Here is an 18,427-nt window from a genome sequence, read left to right on the forward strand (position 1 = left end):
CACAACCACGCATGCCTTATAAGCAAAATAGAACTTGCTGGTCAGAAACAGTAATGCAGTGTAATCTGCATAAATGGTACAGCCTATGCATCTTTACTCAGAAGTAAGTCTCAGTTAGTTCAGTGGGATTTCCAGGTAAGTGTGTATAGGACTGCAAATCTCAGAGAAAATGGAGCCTAATTTGCAGCACTGTGGCAGGTGTGGTGAACCCATGGTTCTCCAGACGTTGTTGGACTTCAACTCCCATTCTACCCAACTGTTGCCCATGTTAGGTGGGGCTGATGGGAGTTGTAGTACAGCAACATCTGGAGCGTCACATGTTACCACTCCCTAATCTACTGGTATGCCTATTGTTGTTGTTGTTGTTGTTGTTGTTGTTGTTGTTGTTATTTATTACAGGTTGCTTGTTACTCAAATGTCCCCAGCAGCTTACACTGTGTTTAAAAACCTAAACCTAGATACATTATACTGTTAAATTGTGTTTAAAATATATTCATTGGTTTTCTCCATTACAAGCTCCTTATGCCATTATTGCTAGAGAGAAGATCTTTTGTGTTTTTATATGGAGGTTTAATATAATGTTCAAGCTACAAAGCATTTTCAGGTAGACATACCTTCCTGCTTTCCTATGGAGCAAATACATTTCTCTTCAAAGTGTGTATCAACTGTGAATATAATTATAGTATATTTAAAATTATAAAAAGCTCAATTCATATCTCAGTATACCCATTATTTGGGAAAGTTAGTAATATAGGGCAGTTAAATTATACAGCAAAATGGGGCAGAATAATAGATGGCATTTATTCCTTCCTTCGTAGAATGGCTTGTATTGTATTTCTGTGCTGCATTTTTAATGTCACTTGCTGATCTGAATTATATGAGAGACGTGCAGCATTTTGCATTTTCTGAAATTTGAAAACAGTCCCATGGTACCAGAGATCCCAAGCAGAATGTTACTGTTCTTGAACCTATTGCCAGTTGAGCTAAATCAAATGTGGGTGACTCTGGTGGTTAGGTGCTCCATTGTCTTACTTACAAAAGGCCTAGCAACTCATTATAATTCTTTCTGCTTCTCTCCTTCCAGCTATTACTTGTCGCAAGCAAGATGGCGGACAGGCTGACATCAGCGAATGCCTTAAGCATGCAGGCTCTTTGCCACCTTTAACGCAACCCTGCCAAATCCCTTGCCAAGATGACTGTCAGTTCACAAGCTGGTCAAAGTTCTCTTCTTGCAATGGGGATTGTGGAGCATTTAGGACAAGAAAGCGCTCTCTTATTGGTAAGGGTTGGAAAATACCAAGAGAAACTTTGTTGGTAGTAGTAGGACTAGTGCTGCAGTGAGAAATTTACTTAAATTTACCCTAAAATGACTGAAATGCAGAAACTGTTGACACTAGTTGGGTGTCAGCTGGAAACAACTTGACCAGAAAAGCCTTCCTTGTATGAATATTGAATTGATTTGTATTGCCCAAGGTAGTGTATTTTATTAACTGATCCATATGGAATCATCTGTAAAGTTAGACATACATATTCTAGTAGAAGTGGATATATATTCCAAATCTATACTGTGATTTCAGACAATCAAGGAAAACACACACACACACACACACACATACGTGCATATCCCTCCCAAGAATATGTACATTTGACAACAGACATCCATGGACTTCTGCTTCTTTTTGTACATAACATCATTATGCAAGTTATTTTTATGTAAAAGTAATCAGTCATGGATGCTTTAGTTGATATTCCTGCATTGCAGGGCCTTGTACTAGATGACCTTTGGAGTCCCTTCCAACACTATTATCCCTGGGAGGAAAAAATTCAAAACTTTCTAGGAGGAATTGAGGTCTTCCATTATCATTTATTATTGATAATGCTTTATTTTCCACCTACCCCAAAAAGAATTTATGTGCCATCTGCCATGAAGTTGTAGAATAAGTTTGAAATAATGCTTGCAGTCTTCCGAGCACTAGTGAAAGGAGATTAGAGATGTGTGTCAATGGATTGCAGGCTATTTTTCATAACAGTGGTTTTGGTTCAACTTCTGAACGCTGCAACTACTCCACATTTACTAGGTAAGAAATTGTATATACTCTTGACAGGGGAAGGACTTTCAGAAACAAGGTTAAATAGCTGAGCTGCAGTCCTGTAGACACTTTGACTGCTTCAATTCAATTGAAGTCAATGAGATTTTAGCATCCTGGGTGCACAATTGCTGAATAAATAAAAAACTGAAAGTCTCGGCTTTGAGTCAGTAAGTAGACCCTCTCTTTTGCTAGACAGACACTCCCAAGTGGGTGTCATGAAGACGGTGGCAACATCATTAGACACAGGATTGATATGCATGATCTAGATCCTATAATCCAATTTGCAGGGCTAAAGAAATGTAGGAAATGAATGACGTCTGCTTGACAAGGAATTCTGTGTAACTCAAAAGCTTGCTTATTTCTACCCAAATTAATGTTGGTCCAATGAAAGCCTCACATTATCTGATTTGGATCTCTTCCACTTTAGGGCCTGGTTATTATTTAATGAGCAATAGGAAGAGCTCCTAGTTTAATCAGAACAGAGAATTACTGGTGCTATATCGACTGTCTCTGTTCTGTCTATGCTGGTAAACATTTTAATGACCCCACTGTCTTTCCGAGACGCATCTTATCACATCTCATAAAAATTGTATTATTTCTGAGCAAAGGAAAACATGGCAGCATCCACTGAGGCCCATTGAAATGGCAAGAAGGTAGATACGGATTTCAGATTTGGATTTAAGTAATAAAGCTTTCACATAGTGATGTATTTTAAATAGAGTTTCCACTAAGGGCTCATCCCCACTTCTGCTTGTCCCATGTCTGGAATGGTCTGAGTCGTTTTCCTCCTGTCTCGTACTTTCTAGGCATGGGTCTGAGAGGCTTTGCCTTCGCTCCACACTTTAGCACTGAATCGGAGCAACTGGCAATCCAGAGAAAAATCAGTTGACGTTTGCTGTGATTCAGTGGTAAACAGCAGGTTTTCCCAGGGCGAGGTGGTGGGTCAAGTGTGGGTCAAGTTTGGATGAGCGCTAAGATTATTTTCAATGGTGGAAATCACTACTAACAGAACAGGGAACACAAATTGCGAAAACAATTCGCAGTTACTAGTATGGGAGCCCCGTTGACTTATAAGAGACTTCACAATGTTGTAGATAACAAGCACCATAATAAAGATTCAGATAAAGGATATCCCAAGAAAGCAATTTCTGAAGTTCTTTCTACTCCCTTCCAGGAAAAAGCAAGAAGAAGGAGAAATGCAAAAATCCCCAGCTGCATCCACTGATTGAGACCCAGATCTGTCCATGTGACAAGTATAATGCCCAGCCTGTGGGGAACTGGTCAGACTGCATCTTACCCGAGGGCAAAGTAGAAGTACTGCTGGGAATGAAAGTACAAGGAGACATCAAAGAGTGTGGGCAAGGCTACCGTTACCAAGCCATGGCTTGCTATGATCAAAACAGCAGACTCGTCGAAACATCACGATGCAACAGCCATGGTATTTAAAAATCTCTCCTTTTTCTGCTTGGTTAAAGCTGCTGGTTAGTCTTTGAATGTCTCAGAGATACAGCATATAGGCAGAATTTGGAGGGGGGAAATCACTGAGATAGAAAAACGTGTTGTTGCCTTACGAAGGTATTCAAAGCCAATGTAAGTTAAGGAACCTTTCTCTGCAAGCCAGGAAAATTCCTTACCTTTATATGTTGCTTTTCCAGGTGTGTGTGTGTGTGTTCGTGTTCCCTTCTGTAAAAAAATAGATCCAGAGATGACATGAAAAAAGCCTCCAGCTCTTGTTCATCCCTTGTGGTGAAAACAGTTGTTATAGAGCATGCAGCACCATGGGTTTCTTTCAAATTCACTGTATTTTCAATTTACATTATGTTTCATTGTTTTTGCTGCAAAAGACTAACAGGGCTGCTCCTCTGGAAATGCATTCCTATTGCATTTGTATATTGGTATGGTTCACGAATCGGGTGCGAATCATAGAAAACTGGGCATTCACATTCTGACAAAGGGCTAGAAGTTTTATTGCCATTATTATTTATGTCTACACGGGCCAGCTGCCACCTGCCCTCAAATTCAGCAGGTAGCAGCAGGTGTCCTTTTTTAGATGTTGAGGCCTGGCTTTATCTTGCCTTTTTTAAAATAAAAAAAGATAGTGCATTTATCTTACTATTTTAAACTTCTTTTAGTTGACTGATAAATGCTATGCTGGATAAATAAGCAATGGTTTTATGAAAAGTGAAATCTTTCCTTTTTTATATACCTTTACATTTAATTAGTCATGTTATAGATCCACTTTAATCTAGGGGGATTAAGATAGGAAGTTGAACTGCAGTGGTTCTCTAAGCATAACTAACAGTAATCCAACCCCCCTTCTTGCTGGCCAGGGGGAGGTGGGTTGAATTGCATGGAGGTGTCCCTCAAGCCAGTTTTGCTGGTAGCTCTTGGCCTTCTTCCAGCATTCACCTGCAGAGTGACATCAGCATCACCCTGCTAGCTTCCTCTTTAAGAGTTGGTAGAGCAAAGGTGTGGGCAGGCTTTATGGGGATGGAGTGGGGCTGAGCCAACCCAGGGTCCATTGGCTCTTGAGCTGGCCCATCTGTGGTTGCATGCTGTCCCCACCTTCCACCCTTACTGCTATGTGTGGTGGAGCTGCAGATGTGGCAGCGTCCCTACAACTCTGTTAAAGCCCTGGGAAAATTTCTAGAGTCCCAAATCATGGCTACACAAGTTTTGCATAGCAGATGCATTTTCATAGTCTCCACGGAAGTGATATATTTAAGCACAAGCAGATTATGGGGCAGAGTCAAGGCGCATGACCTCAGTCAACCCCTCTTCATGTTAATTTGTACCCAAAACGAAGAAGCTTACATTTAGCTCTTCTACACTGCTGAGGTGTGTTGAGTCACATTTTAAGAGAGTTGTGGCTTCTCTGCATAACAAATTAACTGTGCTTGCTATTCTTTGCTGTTATACATAGCAAATCATTGTCTGCGAGCCTCCAAACAATTTTCACAGATTGGTGTGAGGTGTTTTGTTTAAAAACCGATCTGTTTATGAGAGCTATAAGACCTTGGAAAATTGGGAGCTGGATATAAAGGCTTCCAATTGCACACAAAAAAGCTGTGAGTCTAGAAACCTTAGACTATAGGTAATGCAAAATAATGAAAGACCTTCAGTCCGACAGAAGCAAGAGGGGCCTAGTGCCAATCACTGTAGCACTGAAGGATTATTATTTGTAAGAGCAATTATAAAAACACTGGGAAATCAGGAACCATCTATTCAACAGCACAGAGTAGCTGGAGTGCAGGCAATGGAGCTGATGGAATTGCTATCTTGCAGTGTCAGAAGGGAAATCTTGTTATGTTGGCTGGAATCCAAACTGTTTGCCACAAGAACACAACACTATCCAGTAAAGAAATTAATCTATTTTATTTTCTTTTGGTGCCACTTCCGAAGTTTAGAAACTCCTGAGACACAGATGACTGGGTGAGACATGGTCTTACATAGACACCACTGACCTTGGGTCTGATGTGACCTATAACGATAATAAATATAAATCAAGAGTACAGCAGAGTTAATCCTGTATACCGTCAGGATACGTAGCAGCAAGATTAGGGATAGCAGCATTAATAGGCAAAGATGGTTGACTTTCCATTGACTTTCCATTGGGTTGACATTTGTTCCAACATCACTTTTCCAGTAAGACTTAGCGAGCTGCTTCATGTGTTTAGTTTTTAGTGTACGCCTGTATTGAACATATACATTGTACTTCTGTGTTTCAAAGCACATGCTGGACCTGGGTATTTCCTGAAACAGGAGCGGGGAACCTAAGGCCCAGGAGACCCTCCCAAGGCCACACCCCTCACTAGTTTTGCTTCATAACCCAAGTGTCCTTCTGCCTGACTAGAATGTGTCCTTGAACTCTGATAGTGCCTTTTCTTTGGATAGAGGATAGAGGTGTGTGTGTGTGCTCACACGCAGAAACTACCCTATTGTATATAGGTAAAACTAACATTCATTGCTCTGCCAGCTTTTGCTTCTGGTCTCATCCACCAGTGGGATGTGGCTAGAAGAAAGTTGCTCAGAAGGGAATGTGTCTCAGGCTGAAAAAAGTTCCCCACTCTTGCCGTAGAGGGAGCTCCTGATTGACCAGGGCTCTTTATTACATCTCTTTGGGCTGTGCCATACAAAGCAGCCTCAACAGCACTGAAGATTCTCCCATTCTTGCAACTGAATGGAATCAATAACTTGTCTTTGTATTTTCGGTTGCATATCTATGCTGGATTGGTAGTTTACGTGGCAATATTTTGGCCTGTCATTCCCTGGACAAATTAGACAGTGTCCTTTTTATGACTAATTATTTTGTTACGGCTTTCCATCATGTTGGCTCACTTACTTGCGTGACAGTATTTCTAAGCTGCCCTGTAACAAAATTCTAAGGGCAGCTTTAATCAAGAAATAGTACAGTTTAAAATCCAGCGTCAATAACAAACAATAGTAAAATTAGGAATATAGGATACAAACAGTAAGAGAGAGCAAAAACGGTTTAGAAAGACTGGAGCAATGAAATATTTTCTCCTGGTGTCAAAATGACGCCAAGATGGTTATCAGACAGGTTTCTATGGGGAGGACATTCCACAGCAATGACCCCACCACTGAAAAAGCCCTGTGTTATGTATGAACCTTTGGGGTAATGCAACCTGTTTAGAACAAGTAGAACACCACTTGCCCCATGGGGTAAGTAATCTCCAATATGCTTCAAAAATAATACTTTTTAAAAATCACTCTTTTTTCAATGCACAATGAAAGAGACCAAATAAGAGAAATCTGTCAGTCATCTTGGGCATCTCAAGAGAGACAACACACAAACCTCTCACAAATCTGTTTATATGTCTTCAGCAAAAATTAGATATCTGTCCATCTGTGATCGCTTATCAAAGCCTGGTGTGTTGGGTTTTTGAGGAGGTGGTGGTGGTTGGATTTCTAAAAAGAAAAAAAGAAAAAAGTGAGATCTGGGGACAATATGTCTACTGTATATCATTTCTCTCTTGATCCATTTCTTTTGTAGCAATGTCAAAACTAAGTCATTTCATTGCCCATTTTGGCATTTCAGTTTTAATCTAAATCAAATGTGGGCATGGATTTTTTTTTAAGAACATTAATAATTTGACTTTTTTGGGAGGCACTACTGGAATTCAGAAAATATTTTAATTGTATTGAACTGATGTTTCCCCCAGATGATACTGTGTAACTCACTTCACCTCCATTTCTCAAAGGTCTCCAACATAATGCCAGTACATCTCAATAAAATCTTCAAAATTTGTGAATGGAAAACACCACAGAAAATGTTAAATGTCTTCAGTATATAGTACATGGTAATTAGGATATCCTAGCATGTTCATAACTTGTTTATTTGTTATTTACAAGCATTTCTTTCTTTTCTGCATTGATTTTATATTTAAAAACATAACTTAAAAACATAACTAAGCTGCTTCAGTTTCAGAGAATAATACCCACAGCAAAAATCACACACAAATTACTCCCTACAAATCACAGTATAAAGAATAATGATTATTCTTATGGTTCCTTCAGCGTAAACAACTATGAGTTCCACAAAGTAGCTTATGAGATGGCAGGATTACATTATTAGTTTTCTTATTCCCATGCGCTACAAAATCAAACCACTCTGATCCAAAACTATCATTCTTTTTAGTCCCTCCAGCCAATTTTAATCCACTTAATATTTTAAAAACCTCTTAAGCAGTGTACCGTATGTATGATATAGAAACAGAATCTATTAATACAAAACCGCAACTTGAAACTGATAAAACAATACAGTGGTGCCCCGCAAGACGAATGCCTCGCTAAACGAAAAACCCGCAAGACGAAAGGGTTTTCCGATTTTTTAGCGGCTTCGCAAGACGAATTTCCCTATGGGCTTGCTTCGCAAGATGAAAGCCCACAGGGAAATCTCCGGGGACAGCGGGGAAGTGCAGCGCGCCTTCTCCTCTGTTCCCGGACCTGTCCTAAAGGCTTGCGGTGGGAGGTCCGGGAACAGAGGAGAAGGCGCGCAGCGCTTCTCCTCTGTTCCCGGGGCTTGCGGTGGGAGGAGGGTTTTTCCTCCCCACCGCCAACATTCAGAACAGCATTCTGAATGTTGGTGGTGGGGAGGAAAGCCCTCCTCCCACCGCAAGCCTTCAGGACAGGTCCGGGAACAGAGGAGAAGGCCCGCAGCGCTTCTCCTCTGTTCTCGGACCTGTCCTGAAGACTTGCGGTGGGAGGAAGGTTTTCCTCCCCACCGCCAACATTCAGAAGGCTGTTCTGAAGGCTGGCGGTGGGAAAAAAAGCCCTTCTCCCGCCGCCAGCCTTCAGAAGAGTTCCTCCAGGGCTGCCTAGGCTGCGGATAGCAGCCTGCTGACCCGCGCGAGGGGCGCTCTGCTTCAGAGCGCCCCTCGCGCGGGGCAGCAGGCTGCTATCCGCAGCTTGGAGAGCCCTGCAGGGAACTCCTGCAGAGCTCCCCAAGCTGCGAATGTCTGCCCCGCGCGAGGGGCGCTCTGAAGCAGAGCGCCCCTCGCGCGGGGCAGCAGGCTGCTATCCGCAGCTTGGAGAGCCCTGCAGGGAACTCCTGCAGAGCTCCCCAAGCTGCGAATGTCTGCCCCGCGCGAGGGGCGCTCTGAAGCAGAGCGCCCCTCGCGCGGGGCAGCAGGCTGCTATTAGCAGCTTGGTGAGCCCTGCAGGGAACTCCTGCAGGGCTCCCCAAGCTGCGAATGTCTGCCCCGCGCGAGGGGCGCTCTGAAGCAGAGCGCCCCTCGCGCGGGGCAGCAGGCTGCTATCCGCAGCCTAGGCAGCCCTGTGGGAACTCTTCTGAAGGCTGGCGGCGGGAGAAGGGCTTTTCTTCCCACCGCCAGCCTTCAGAAGGCTGTTCTGAAGGCTGGCGGTGGGGAGAAAAGTCCTTCTCCCCCCGCCAGCCCTCAGAAGAGGTCCGGGGACAGACTGTCCCCGGACCTGGTCTGAAGGCGGTCTCCATAGGAACGCATTAATTGATTTTCAATGCATTCCTATGGGAAACCGTGCTTCGCAAGACGAAAAACTCGCAAGAAGAAAAAACTTGCGGAACGAATTAATTTCGTCTTGCGAGGCACCACTGTATACAGAAGATACATACACACAGTATAAAAACATACAGAATATGTTCTGGGGTTTGATATGTGTAGAACTGTCCAGAACTGGGTAAAGGAAAGCCTGAACAAAAGTTTTTACAAGATGTCTGAATATATATATATATGAATGACATGGATCAGTTATGCCCAAACAGCACTACACAAAGGTGTCAGAATTGTACCTTGCAAAATGTATAAGATCACAGAAACAAAAATGGTGGTAAAACTCAAAATGGTGCTGGAAAATGTAGGGAACTTTAAAGCACTATTCAATCACTGGTGTGTTTTCATGGAAACTTTCTGGGGCACTGAAAGGACAACAAACCATAATTCAAATAACTCTATAAAAAGCCATTTATAATACAAATAATATATAATATATATTTTGACCATCCCAACCATATTTTTTAAAAACCTTATAAAATGTGGCAGCACGCATGCCTTAATAGATATAGTCTTTCCTTAAGCTTTGCTTGATCATAAAACAAACCAACATCAACCTAGTGCCCATATTTAGTCCTATAAGACTAAGATTCTAATGCTACACACACACACTGCATGTCAGTGGCAGCTGCAGGAGTTTGATTGGAGCATAAACTCACCTCTGTTGGCAGAGTCTAGTGGAGAGGAAGCACCACTGATGAAGACTCCTTGGTGTGATTCCTGAATTGTAGGGGGCCGTACTAGATGATCCTTGGGGTCCTTTTCATCTCTACAGTTCTATGGTTCTATGAAATGTTTGAGCAACACTGATGTATGGATAATGGACAATCAGGTTATCAGTGCTGGCTGTAGCACTTTGGACAGCAAAATCTCTATTCTTGCTGTATTCCCAGTACCAGTGGTACTCAAATAAATCTGAGTGCATATTTCTAACTTCTGCAGCCCATTGCGCCGGCATGACACGTGAACCCTGTTCAGAGAAAATTACCACAGCCATTGCTGTTTGCTGGATGCTACTGACGGCAGACAGCTTTTGCCATTGTAATTTCAGAATGCTACTATATACGGTAAACGGACCATTGAGGATTATGACCATCTTCTCTTGTAACTCTTCTCTTGGTCAGCACTCTGATGCAGCAGAGAGATTTAACGTTTTTATATAGGTCATAATGCACTTCTTAATTCATGTCGGTTTATTTTTTAAGACCTCAGGCACAGTCAACCAGTCCAGGATGGCTTGTCTGCTGCCTTATTAGTGGGAGATTATTTCCCCCTTTAGCATTAATTAAATGAGATACATTGATTTGTGCTGACTCTACAAAGCTCTGTGTGGTTGCAAGGCTTAGGCAGGGGATTAGAGGGGAATATCTGTGCATCGGTGAATGTTTCTAGAACAGCTGTTGGGAGTATCCATGTGAAGTGCTGAATTTCTTATTTAATTGCTTATGCGTCTGATAGTAAACTCTCAGATGCTATAAAAGAGCCCATGTGGTTGCAAACATTGCTTTATTGTTTATGTGTACTCTTTCATCATTTTAAAAAGTCTTTTTTTACGAATTCTACCCTGCAGCTATGTGAAAGGAAAGTAAAATGAAATAGAAATGCAGAAGAAAGACTTTTAAAGTTCCACTTTGTCTTGCAATGTACCTTATGAAATACGATATTATTTCCACTGACGTGTCAGAGGTTATAAATTTATTTTAGCCATTTCGTGTATTCAGAAAAGTGGACTATGAACAAACAAATCAAGGTCAGAGTGAACTAGAATATATTCTGATTCCCTCCAGTACTACTGAATTCCACATCTCCATGTTGTACAGTGCTGTTGAGAAATTGCCTCTAATGAGCTTGATGGAACAATCTCTCTAATATATCATTGTCTGTGATTGTTGTCGGTCATGCAAATGGCAGCATGACCACAGAACTGCAGGCGGGCGAGGAGGTGAGCGAGGAAGCAGTGTGAGTGGTGGTGGGTGGCAGCCTGCGGCTCAGACAATCCAGAGAGGAGCAGCCATGGCAGGGCTTCTTCTTCTTCTTCTTCTTCTTCTTCTTCTTCTTCTTCTTCTTCTTCTTCTTCTTCTTCTGCAATTACTCATAGCCGAGTAAGATTGTCTTCCATAAACACGGTTTTAAATGTGAGTCTGTAAGTGACTGTGTGGAGGCCATTTCTGAATCCACACATCCTTCCACAGTGGGGACATAGGTTTCCGGGTGGTAGTTGATCACGGTGAGGGTTTGCTGAACATGCCGTCCTCTTAGCATGTTTCTCCCTTTTGTCCTGAGTTCAAGCGTCTTCAAAGCTCATTGCACCTTTGGTAAAGGCTGTTCTCCAATTGGAGCGCTCACAGGCCAGTGTTTCCCAGCTGTTGGTGTTTATACTACATTTTTTTTTAAGATTTGCCTTGAGAGAGTCTTTGAACTTCTTTTGTTGACTGCCAGCATCAACTCCCCATCATCTGTCCTACTCGGTGGCTGCTGTGCACCTGACACGCTGCCTCTTTGGCCTCTGCAACGTTGGAGGCCAAGGAGAAAGAAAGCACAACAAAACAGAACTGTTGCTGGGGAGCTGCCCCAGCAGGTGAGTGTCCTTGGGGGTGATCAGGATGTAACTGGAGGCGAGTGGGTGGGTCAGTACAGGGCACACTTTCTAAGCCTTCCCACTCTCCCGCCGGTTACTGCTGATGGTTGCTGTGGGAGAAGGGAGAATGAAATAACGCCTTTCTTCTCTTGCTCTCTGCAGCAGTGGTGACAGGGGGAGAGCAAGGAGTCTTGGAAAACTCACCCTGTGCAGATCTGACCTCCTTTCCAGCCTGCCTGCCAGGGAAAAGGAGAAGATGATGATTTGGGGCAAGCTGTGAGGGGAAGGGGCTTGGTGAATGTTGTGGTGGTGGGGATGATGATGAACAAAATCAATCCTCCTGGCAAATGGGGAATATCCCCTCCCTCACCCAAGTTAGGGTATACCACCATTCTTCCCCTGAGTTTCTTGTTCTTTGAGAAAAATTAAGTGGCTTGCGTAAACGTAAACAAGGTTTAATAATAAAACTGTAGCAAAATAACATTATTTCTGAGAGAAACTATAACAACATTATGAGAGGCTAGTCTGAAGCAAGAAAATGAGAAGAGGCAGTTGGTCCCTCTTAACTGACAGGATGCACACAAGCGCCACCCCCCCCCCAGATACCCAACATTCCACTGATCAAATTAGGCCCTATTGTTTTTCTTACAGTGAAGGGTTGTGGGGTGGGTGGGTGGGATTGGCAAGCAGAGCTAGCAGGATCGGCAACCCCTAGAATTTCTAAAAGAAATGTGTGATGTGCATGAGATGCTTCAAATAGCACCCAAGATTATACTGCCTTTGCATTTGTCCCATTCAGATATGCATAGATTATTGCTTTTTTACTTTCTTGATGTAATTTTTATAATACAATGAAATCCAGTGAGATTCAGGTAGAAATTGAGTCTTTCAAAGGCTGTGGCACACCTTCCGTTTCCTGACCTCCATGCACCTGGCAGACATTGGATGTCAAGTTTGCCAAGCTTGTATTGGCAGGGGAGCCCAATCAATAAGACTCAGAAATATGAAATGATAAGAGCGTGAGTTGAATGGGAAAACAACAGCAGCATAATATTGTGGCATGAGTAGAGGCCAGCTACAGCAAGGTTTAGTAATGGCCACCAACTTAGGTGGCTTCAAAAGATTAGACATAGGAGATATCAATGGTTACTAGCCAATAACTTCCAGTATTCATTCCAGAATACAATGAATAGCAGTTCCTGAGGAGCCAAAATAGGGAGAGTGCTATTGCGCTCATGTTCCGTTTGTGGGCTTCTCAAAGGACACTGAGAGCAGGATGCTGACTAGATGGACCTTTGGTCTGATCCTGTAGAGCTCTCCTTATGTTCTTAAGAGCTGGCCCCAGAATTCACTCTTAAGTGTACCTGCTATGAGTGTGCCTATGTTCGTGTATGGAAAACCAGTGTAGGGAAAACCAGATGTTTCCTAATGGCAAATTGTAGGATGAGGGCAAATAGTTCTGTCACTCACCTGAATCATTTGCTTTGGTGTACTTTCCACTTAAATGGTGAGACTTGCATCCCAATAAACATGATTAGGATCAAGATGTTAGAATAAATGATATAGTGCCTTCTTGCAAAGGCTAGAATGTGTCATGATGGCATGATAATCATAAATGTTGATGAGAGAATTCAATAACAGTTTAGTCAAAAGGTGCTGTGTTTTTTCGTCCGTGTCTGGTTGCTGCATCATAGCACGTTGATGCGCAAGGAAGACTCTCTTGCCATTTTAACTAGTGTCATCGTTTCTAATTTTCTAATCTCGCAGTGAGTCATGACCTGTGAGGTGTCCATTAGCATGAAAAACTAGGGAAGCCTCTCTTCAGTAAAGAAGGGACCAAACTGCTGATGCAGAAGATCAATTGCTGTGTGCCACTGAAGCCTTGGAGGCTAATCCTGAAAACAAGATAAAAGACATGCCGTTGTTCAATTCATCACTCCATGGGCTCCTGTGACATAGCCATGAATACAAATACTGTCAGGTAGACTGTAAATACCTTTGAAAGTCAAGGGAGATTCAAGAAGTGGTGTCCTTCACTAAACCTAGAAGATCAGTTCTGTACTTGCACAAAGTAAAAATATATTGGAATTTCAGTATCTATATAATACATGGGTGCACAATTCCAAGTTTATATTTCTACAAATGTGTAGCTGCAAATGTTGATTCACCCACTTTCTGTGAGGTAGCTGTATCTTTTGAAAATGTGTCCGACATGATAAACATTGGGTTATTTATGAATTACAACGAGGGTTTTTGTTTTACTGGAGAAAAGCTCATGTCTGCTCTCCCTCCGTTTTTTACTTTTATTATTTGAAGGTTTTCCCATTTATACTGCTTGGATCATTGTTATCCATCTTTGTAACTAATCTGTATAGAAGACTGCCCAAGAAACTGGGGATGGTGAGATAGTCAACCCATATTTTATGGCTTTTAATCCAACCCGTGGAAGAGAATAAAAATATATATTAAAAAACCTTTATGATCACAGACTAAGTTGTGTGGCAGATTCATTTGGGGTGCTATATTTGCCAGACTTTCAGGTATAATTCCTAAACTCTGTTGTTGCGGTGTAATGCTTTCAGGGCCACATTAAGACTTGACAGGCAGGCAATATACTTCATCCCTACCCTCTTCTCACATATAAAGCAGATGCACATCCATTTATCATTTACATCAGGGGAGACTTACCTGGGACCCTGCAAATGTTGCTGGGCTGCAATTAATTCCCACTAGCCTCAGCCAGCATAGCCAGTGTTCAGGAACAATGGGAGTTGTAGTCCAATATCTTCAAGGCAGACGTGCTTTACATGAAAAAACCCATAGGTCAAAGAATCAAAACAACTTGGCCTCCTCCCCTGCATTACCTCATTACATTACATTTCTTTTTAAGTACTTATTTTCTCAGCTTGGCTCACTTCCAGCATGCCCCCCCTTTCTTCTTTTCATGTCAAAAGACCACACATCCCACTTTATATTTTAATAGGGCTGCCATCTGAACAGCTGTCCCTTCACATCTACTCGGTGGCTCCCTGACTCACTTATCCTTTAATAGTGCTAACTAGCATGGTGCCGTTTTCAAGGATAAGTTGTTGAAGTTAGGTACCCTATATAAACTGGGTGATTCATGAGTAGGGATAAGGGAGGAATTTGGTTCAGTTCATATTATAGATAAATATATCAAATCCATACTTTCCAGAACAAGAAACAGCCATCCTTTGAAATTTGCACTTATCGAAAGTTTGTGATGCAGTTATCCAACCAAGCCATGCTTAATAATAATAATAATAATAATAATAATAATAATCCATCCCTCTCCCCTGTCCTTTCTTCCAGGAAAAGGTTTTTGCTTCTGTTTTGCTTTTGTTTTTATTAACCACAGGCCTCGTATTTCATCCACACCTGAACAAACAGCAATTAAGCTTAGCTACTGGTAATAGAAACAAGGTGACTTCACACCTTGGTTTTTGTACTTGGCTTGTTTAAATTAACCATGGTTGGATGACATGCTGAACTGAGGCTAATATAAAATGGAAGCTGAAGGTTGTGATCACTTCCTTACAACTGTACCAGTCAGAGGAAGAAAGAGGAAATGGAGCCCATGAAAACTCAGAGAAGTTAGGCTCAATCAATAATGTTTTAGTGTTACATGCAGACACAGCCTGCATGTTTATCTCTTCTCATATCATCCTGCATCTGTTCCTCCCATACACATACTTGCCATTCCTCTGATTTCGCCTTGCCATTTGCTCTTCTGTGTCCCTCTTGTTTTCTTCTGTATGAGTGGTTACATCCATTTTTCTTTGTCTGTGTTATTAAAACAGAAATATGGAAGAACATTTGGCCTACGCATGTGAAAGATGATAAATGTCTTGGCCAACTGTTGGGAACATCAGGTCAAAAGGCTGGAATTAAGTATTTTTCCATTACAATTAAGACTTAACCAATTTTGCAGATGTCCAGTTTCATCATGAGTCACATCGCATGACATTGTAAATACATTTAACAAAGCATAGTTTATGATTCTAAGCTTTGGGATGGGCATAGTAGTCTTTCTGAGCGTTTGCTATTGTCTGGAATTATAAGAGGACTCGTATCTAAAAATCCATGTAGGTGTAACAGGAAGTGCTACATTGGTAGGGGATAGTCTGGTATTTCTGCTAGGAAGGCAAGAAGGCATGCAAAATAAGTACTTAGGAGCTATCCTGTTGCTTCCTAATAGTATAGGAAAAAGTACTTCCTGTATAGGGAGAAAGTACAAAGCTATAGATAAATCCCAAGGACTGCAAAGAACATATGTTTGCTATCAGTATCAGGTTTTTATTTATTTAGTTTAAATGTATGAATCTGCTTGGTGTAATATTTAATGTGCTATAAAAAGCTAATGTTTAATGCAAATTATATAGTCCCCTGCAATTCATATATTTAATTGCCCAAAGCCATGTTGCTCCATTAGAACTGCAACATAACCATAATAAATACCTTGACTAGGATTAACTAACAATCACAAAACTATTACTTTAATTATTTTGGTGGGTGCATGTTTTCCTCTTTTGAACATTGGCAGTCTAACATAGTCCTGTGCATGTTTACTTAGAAGTTGGTTCGGTAGTACTTACTCATGGGTAGGTGTGTTTAGGATTCCAGTCCTACTTTTTAAAGAGATACATGGCTGACTTCAGTATTGGTCATAGAGAAACACAGCATCTGACTTCTCTTCTGAGTTTGCTCACAATGGGAAGAGTGGTGTTTCTGCTGGTGTGGAAAAATACTGGGTTGCTTTTACTATCTCGTAGTGCTGTGTAGACAATATTTGCTTTTCTCGTGTCTACCAAGATAGACAACTTTGTGCACTAACCTGATAACAGAATAGTAATATAGTATGACTAAAGCAGCAAATATGTTGATTTAGCAATAAACAAGCTAAACAGAAGCTGATGGAAAAGAGAAACCCAATGACAGTCATTACCTAACCAGAAAAGTGAAAATGAAGCAGTCCAGTTGGTGGGCAAAGGAGACAGCTGGATCTTTCTGTTCCTAACCAAAGTGAGCTATAAGAACCTGCTTGTCTTTGCAAATATACATACCGGTGAACTGAAATAATCCAGCATCTCTAGCAGACTCTAGTCCACAAAAGCTTATGCCTCAATAAGTCTCTTGGTCTTTAAGAGGTTTTAAAGCAGAGGTTGGACGGTCATCTGTCACGGATGCTTTAGTTGAGATTCCTGAATTGCAGAGGGTTGGAATAGATGACTTTTGAGGTGCCTTCCAAATCTACAATTCTATGTTTCTGTTACTCTTACCTAAGACTCTTTGTTATGTTTGCAGAGACCTGTAGCTCTTCTATTTGAGGCCATTTTGTGGAGATGGAGTGGAGAAACCGCAGCCTTCCAGATGGTGTTGTATTCCAGCTCTCATAACCCTGACCACGGACCATGTTGATGGGATGGGAGTTAAGGTTTTACAGCATCTGGTGGACTGCAGGTTCCCCACTCTTGGCTGTGTATTGTGTGTACCGATGCCTCGTGCATCAAAGTAGTTATGAATGGTGCCGTAATCAGCCAACGCAGATGAGTCCCAGGAAGCCCCTGACATATGCCAAAAAACCAGCTTCCAGAGAGTATGTGGCTTTTGTCTTCCGTCCCGTCTAACTTTCCCATGGGCAGGATGCCCATAGACTTGTTGCAATGCACCCCTGAAGCTTGTTCAGTTGAGTTTACATAAGCAATCTGTTAATATAGTAATGGGCATACTGCAGTTAGATAGTTTGGAATAAAAGACCACAAGTACTAAATATTGGATGCATTAGACTGCGATTTTAAATCATTTAAATTACGAATGTAATAGCATGTGTTTCTTTTTTTGGAAAAAAATCTTTAAAATACAGCTCATATGATACCAGCTTGCTGTAGTCCTTGCTCACTTACTCTCTTGCATTGGATATTTGCCTTTTCTAAATGCTTCTGAAAGCACTGGCTAAGCATGTATCTTGTTTTCCTATACTGCCTCCCTAACTGCTTCTCAAATTTCATTTTGCATTAGGAGATTCGTTTATTACCATGGCAGCATGTCTGCTGCTGCAATCTCTGTCTCCCATACGGCACTAGTGATACAGGGATGTTTGTGTTGTTGCAAGTTTGGGGGTTTCCATTGTTGAAAGAGCCAGACAAGTTTCTTGGTGAGTTAACGACCCCTAAGTGTGGGTCCTTAGTATAAGGAATGAAGCTGCTCTGTGCCAGAGGGCAAATTGGGTGGTAGTGAGAAGACAGTGGTCAAAGTTGGGTGTGAGAACTGGGCTAGAACCAGGCTGCTTGAATGAGAGCCATGCTTGAATCCAAGGTTGTACGGCTATGGGAAAAGGAAGACCTTTTGGGCTGTTAATGCTGTGAGCCCCTCCATTGTAGGCTCAGGTTGTACATATGTGTAAATAAGTCATATCTCAAAAATGCAGCACAGTCTCTTCTGTTCCTCATTCTGAGGAATCCTCATTCAACCCTGGGTGAGCTCCTTGCAACCCCTGGAATCTTGCATCGTTCAGAGATTGAGGTGGTGTACAACCGTATTATGGGTAGACATTCCCCACCCTGGCATCAGCCATCAACACAGGGCATTTTGTTGTTGTTGTTGTTTAGTCTTAGTCATGTTTGACTCTCTGTGACCCCATGAACCAGAGCATGCCTTGGAAACTCACTTTCTTCTCAAAGCTTCTCCTT

At 41.9% G+C, this 18,427-nt stretch overlaps 1 protein-coding gene and 1 long non-coding RNA gene across 12 annotated transcripts in view; both read left to right on the top strand.

The window, feature by feature from the left end:
- The window catches only part of THSD7A (thrombospondin type 1 domain containing 7A), a 269,106-nt gene that overhangs the window by 206,764 nt on the left and 43,915 nt on the right, over positions 1-18,427 (top strand). For all 11 annotated transcript variants that reach the window (XM_083578447.1, XM_083578449.1, XM_083578446.1 and 8 more), the window contains 2 exons: positions 1,085-1,279; positions 3,265-3,528. In XM_083578447.1, coding sequence (XP_083434573.1) covers positions 1,085-1,279; positions 3,265-3,528 — 459 coding nt within the window. The remainder of the gene's footprint in view (positions 1-1,084; positions 1,280-3,264; positions 3,529-18,427) is intronic.
- Positions 7,556-12,166, top strand: LOC310745870. The gene is made up of 3 exons (XR_014540409.1): positions 7,556-7,876; positions 9,191-12,023; positions 12,097-12,166. It is a non-coding gene; the product is annotated as an uncharacterized lncRNA (long non-coding RNA).

The sequence above is a fragment of the Podarcis filfolensis genome (genome assembly GCF_964270895.1).
Source record: "Podarcis filfolensis genome assembly, chromosome: 12".
Taxonomy (NCBI): Eukaryota; Metazoa; Chordata; class Lepidosauria; order Squamata; family Lacertidae; genus Podarcis; species Podarcis filfolensis.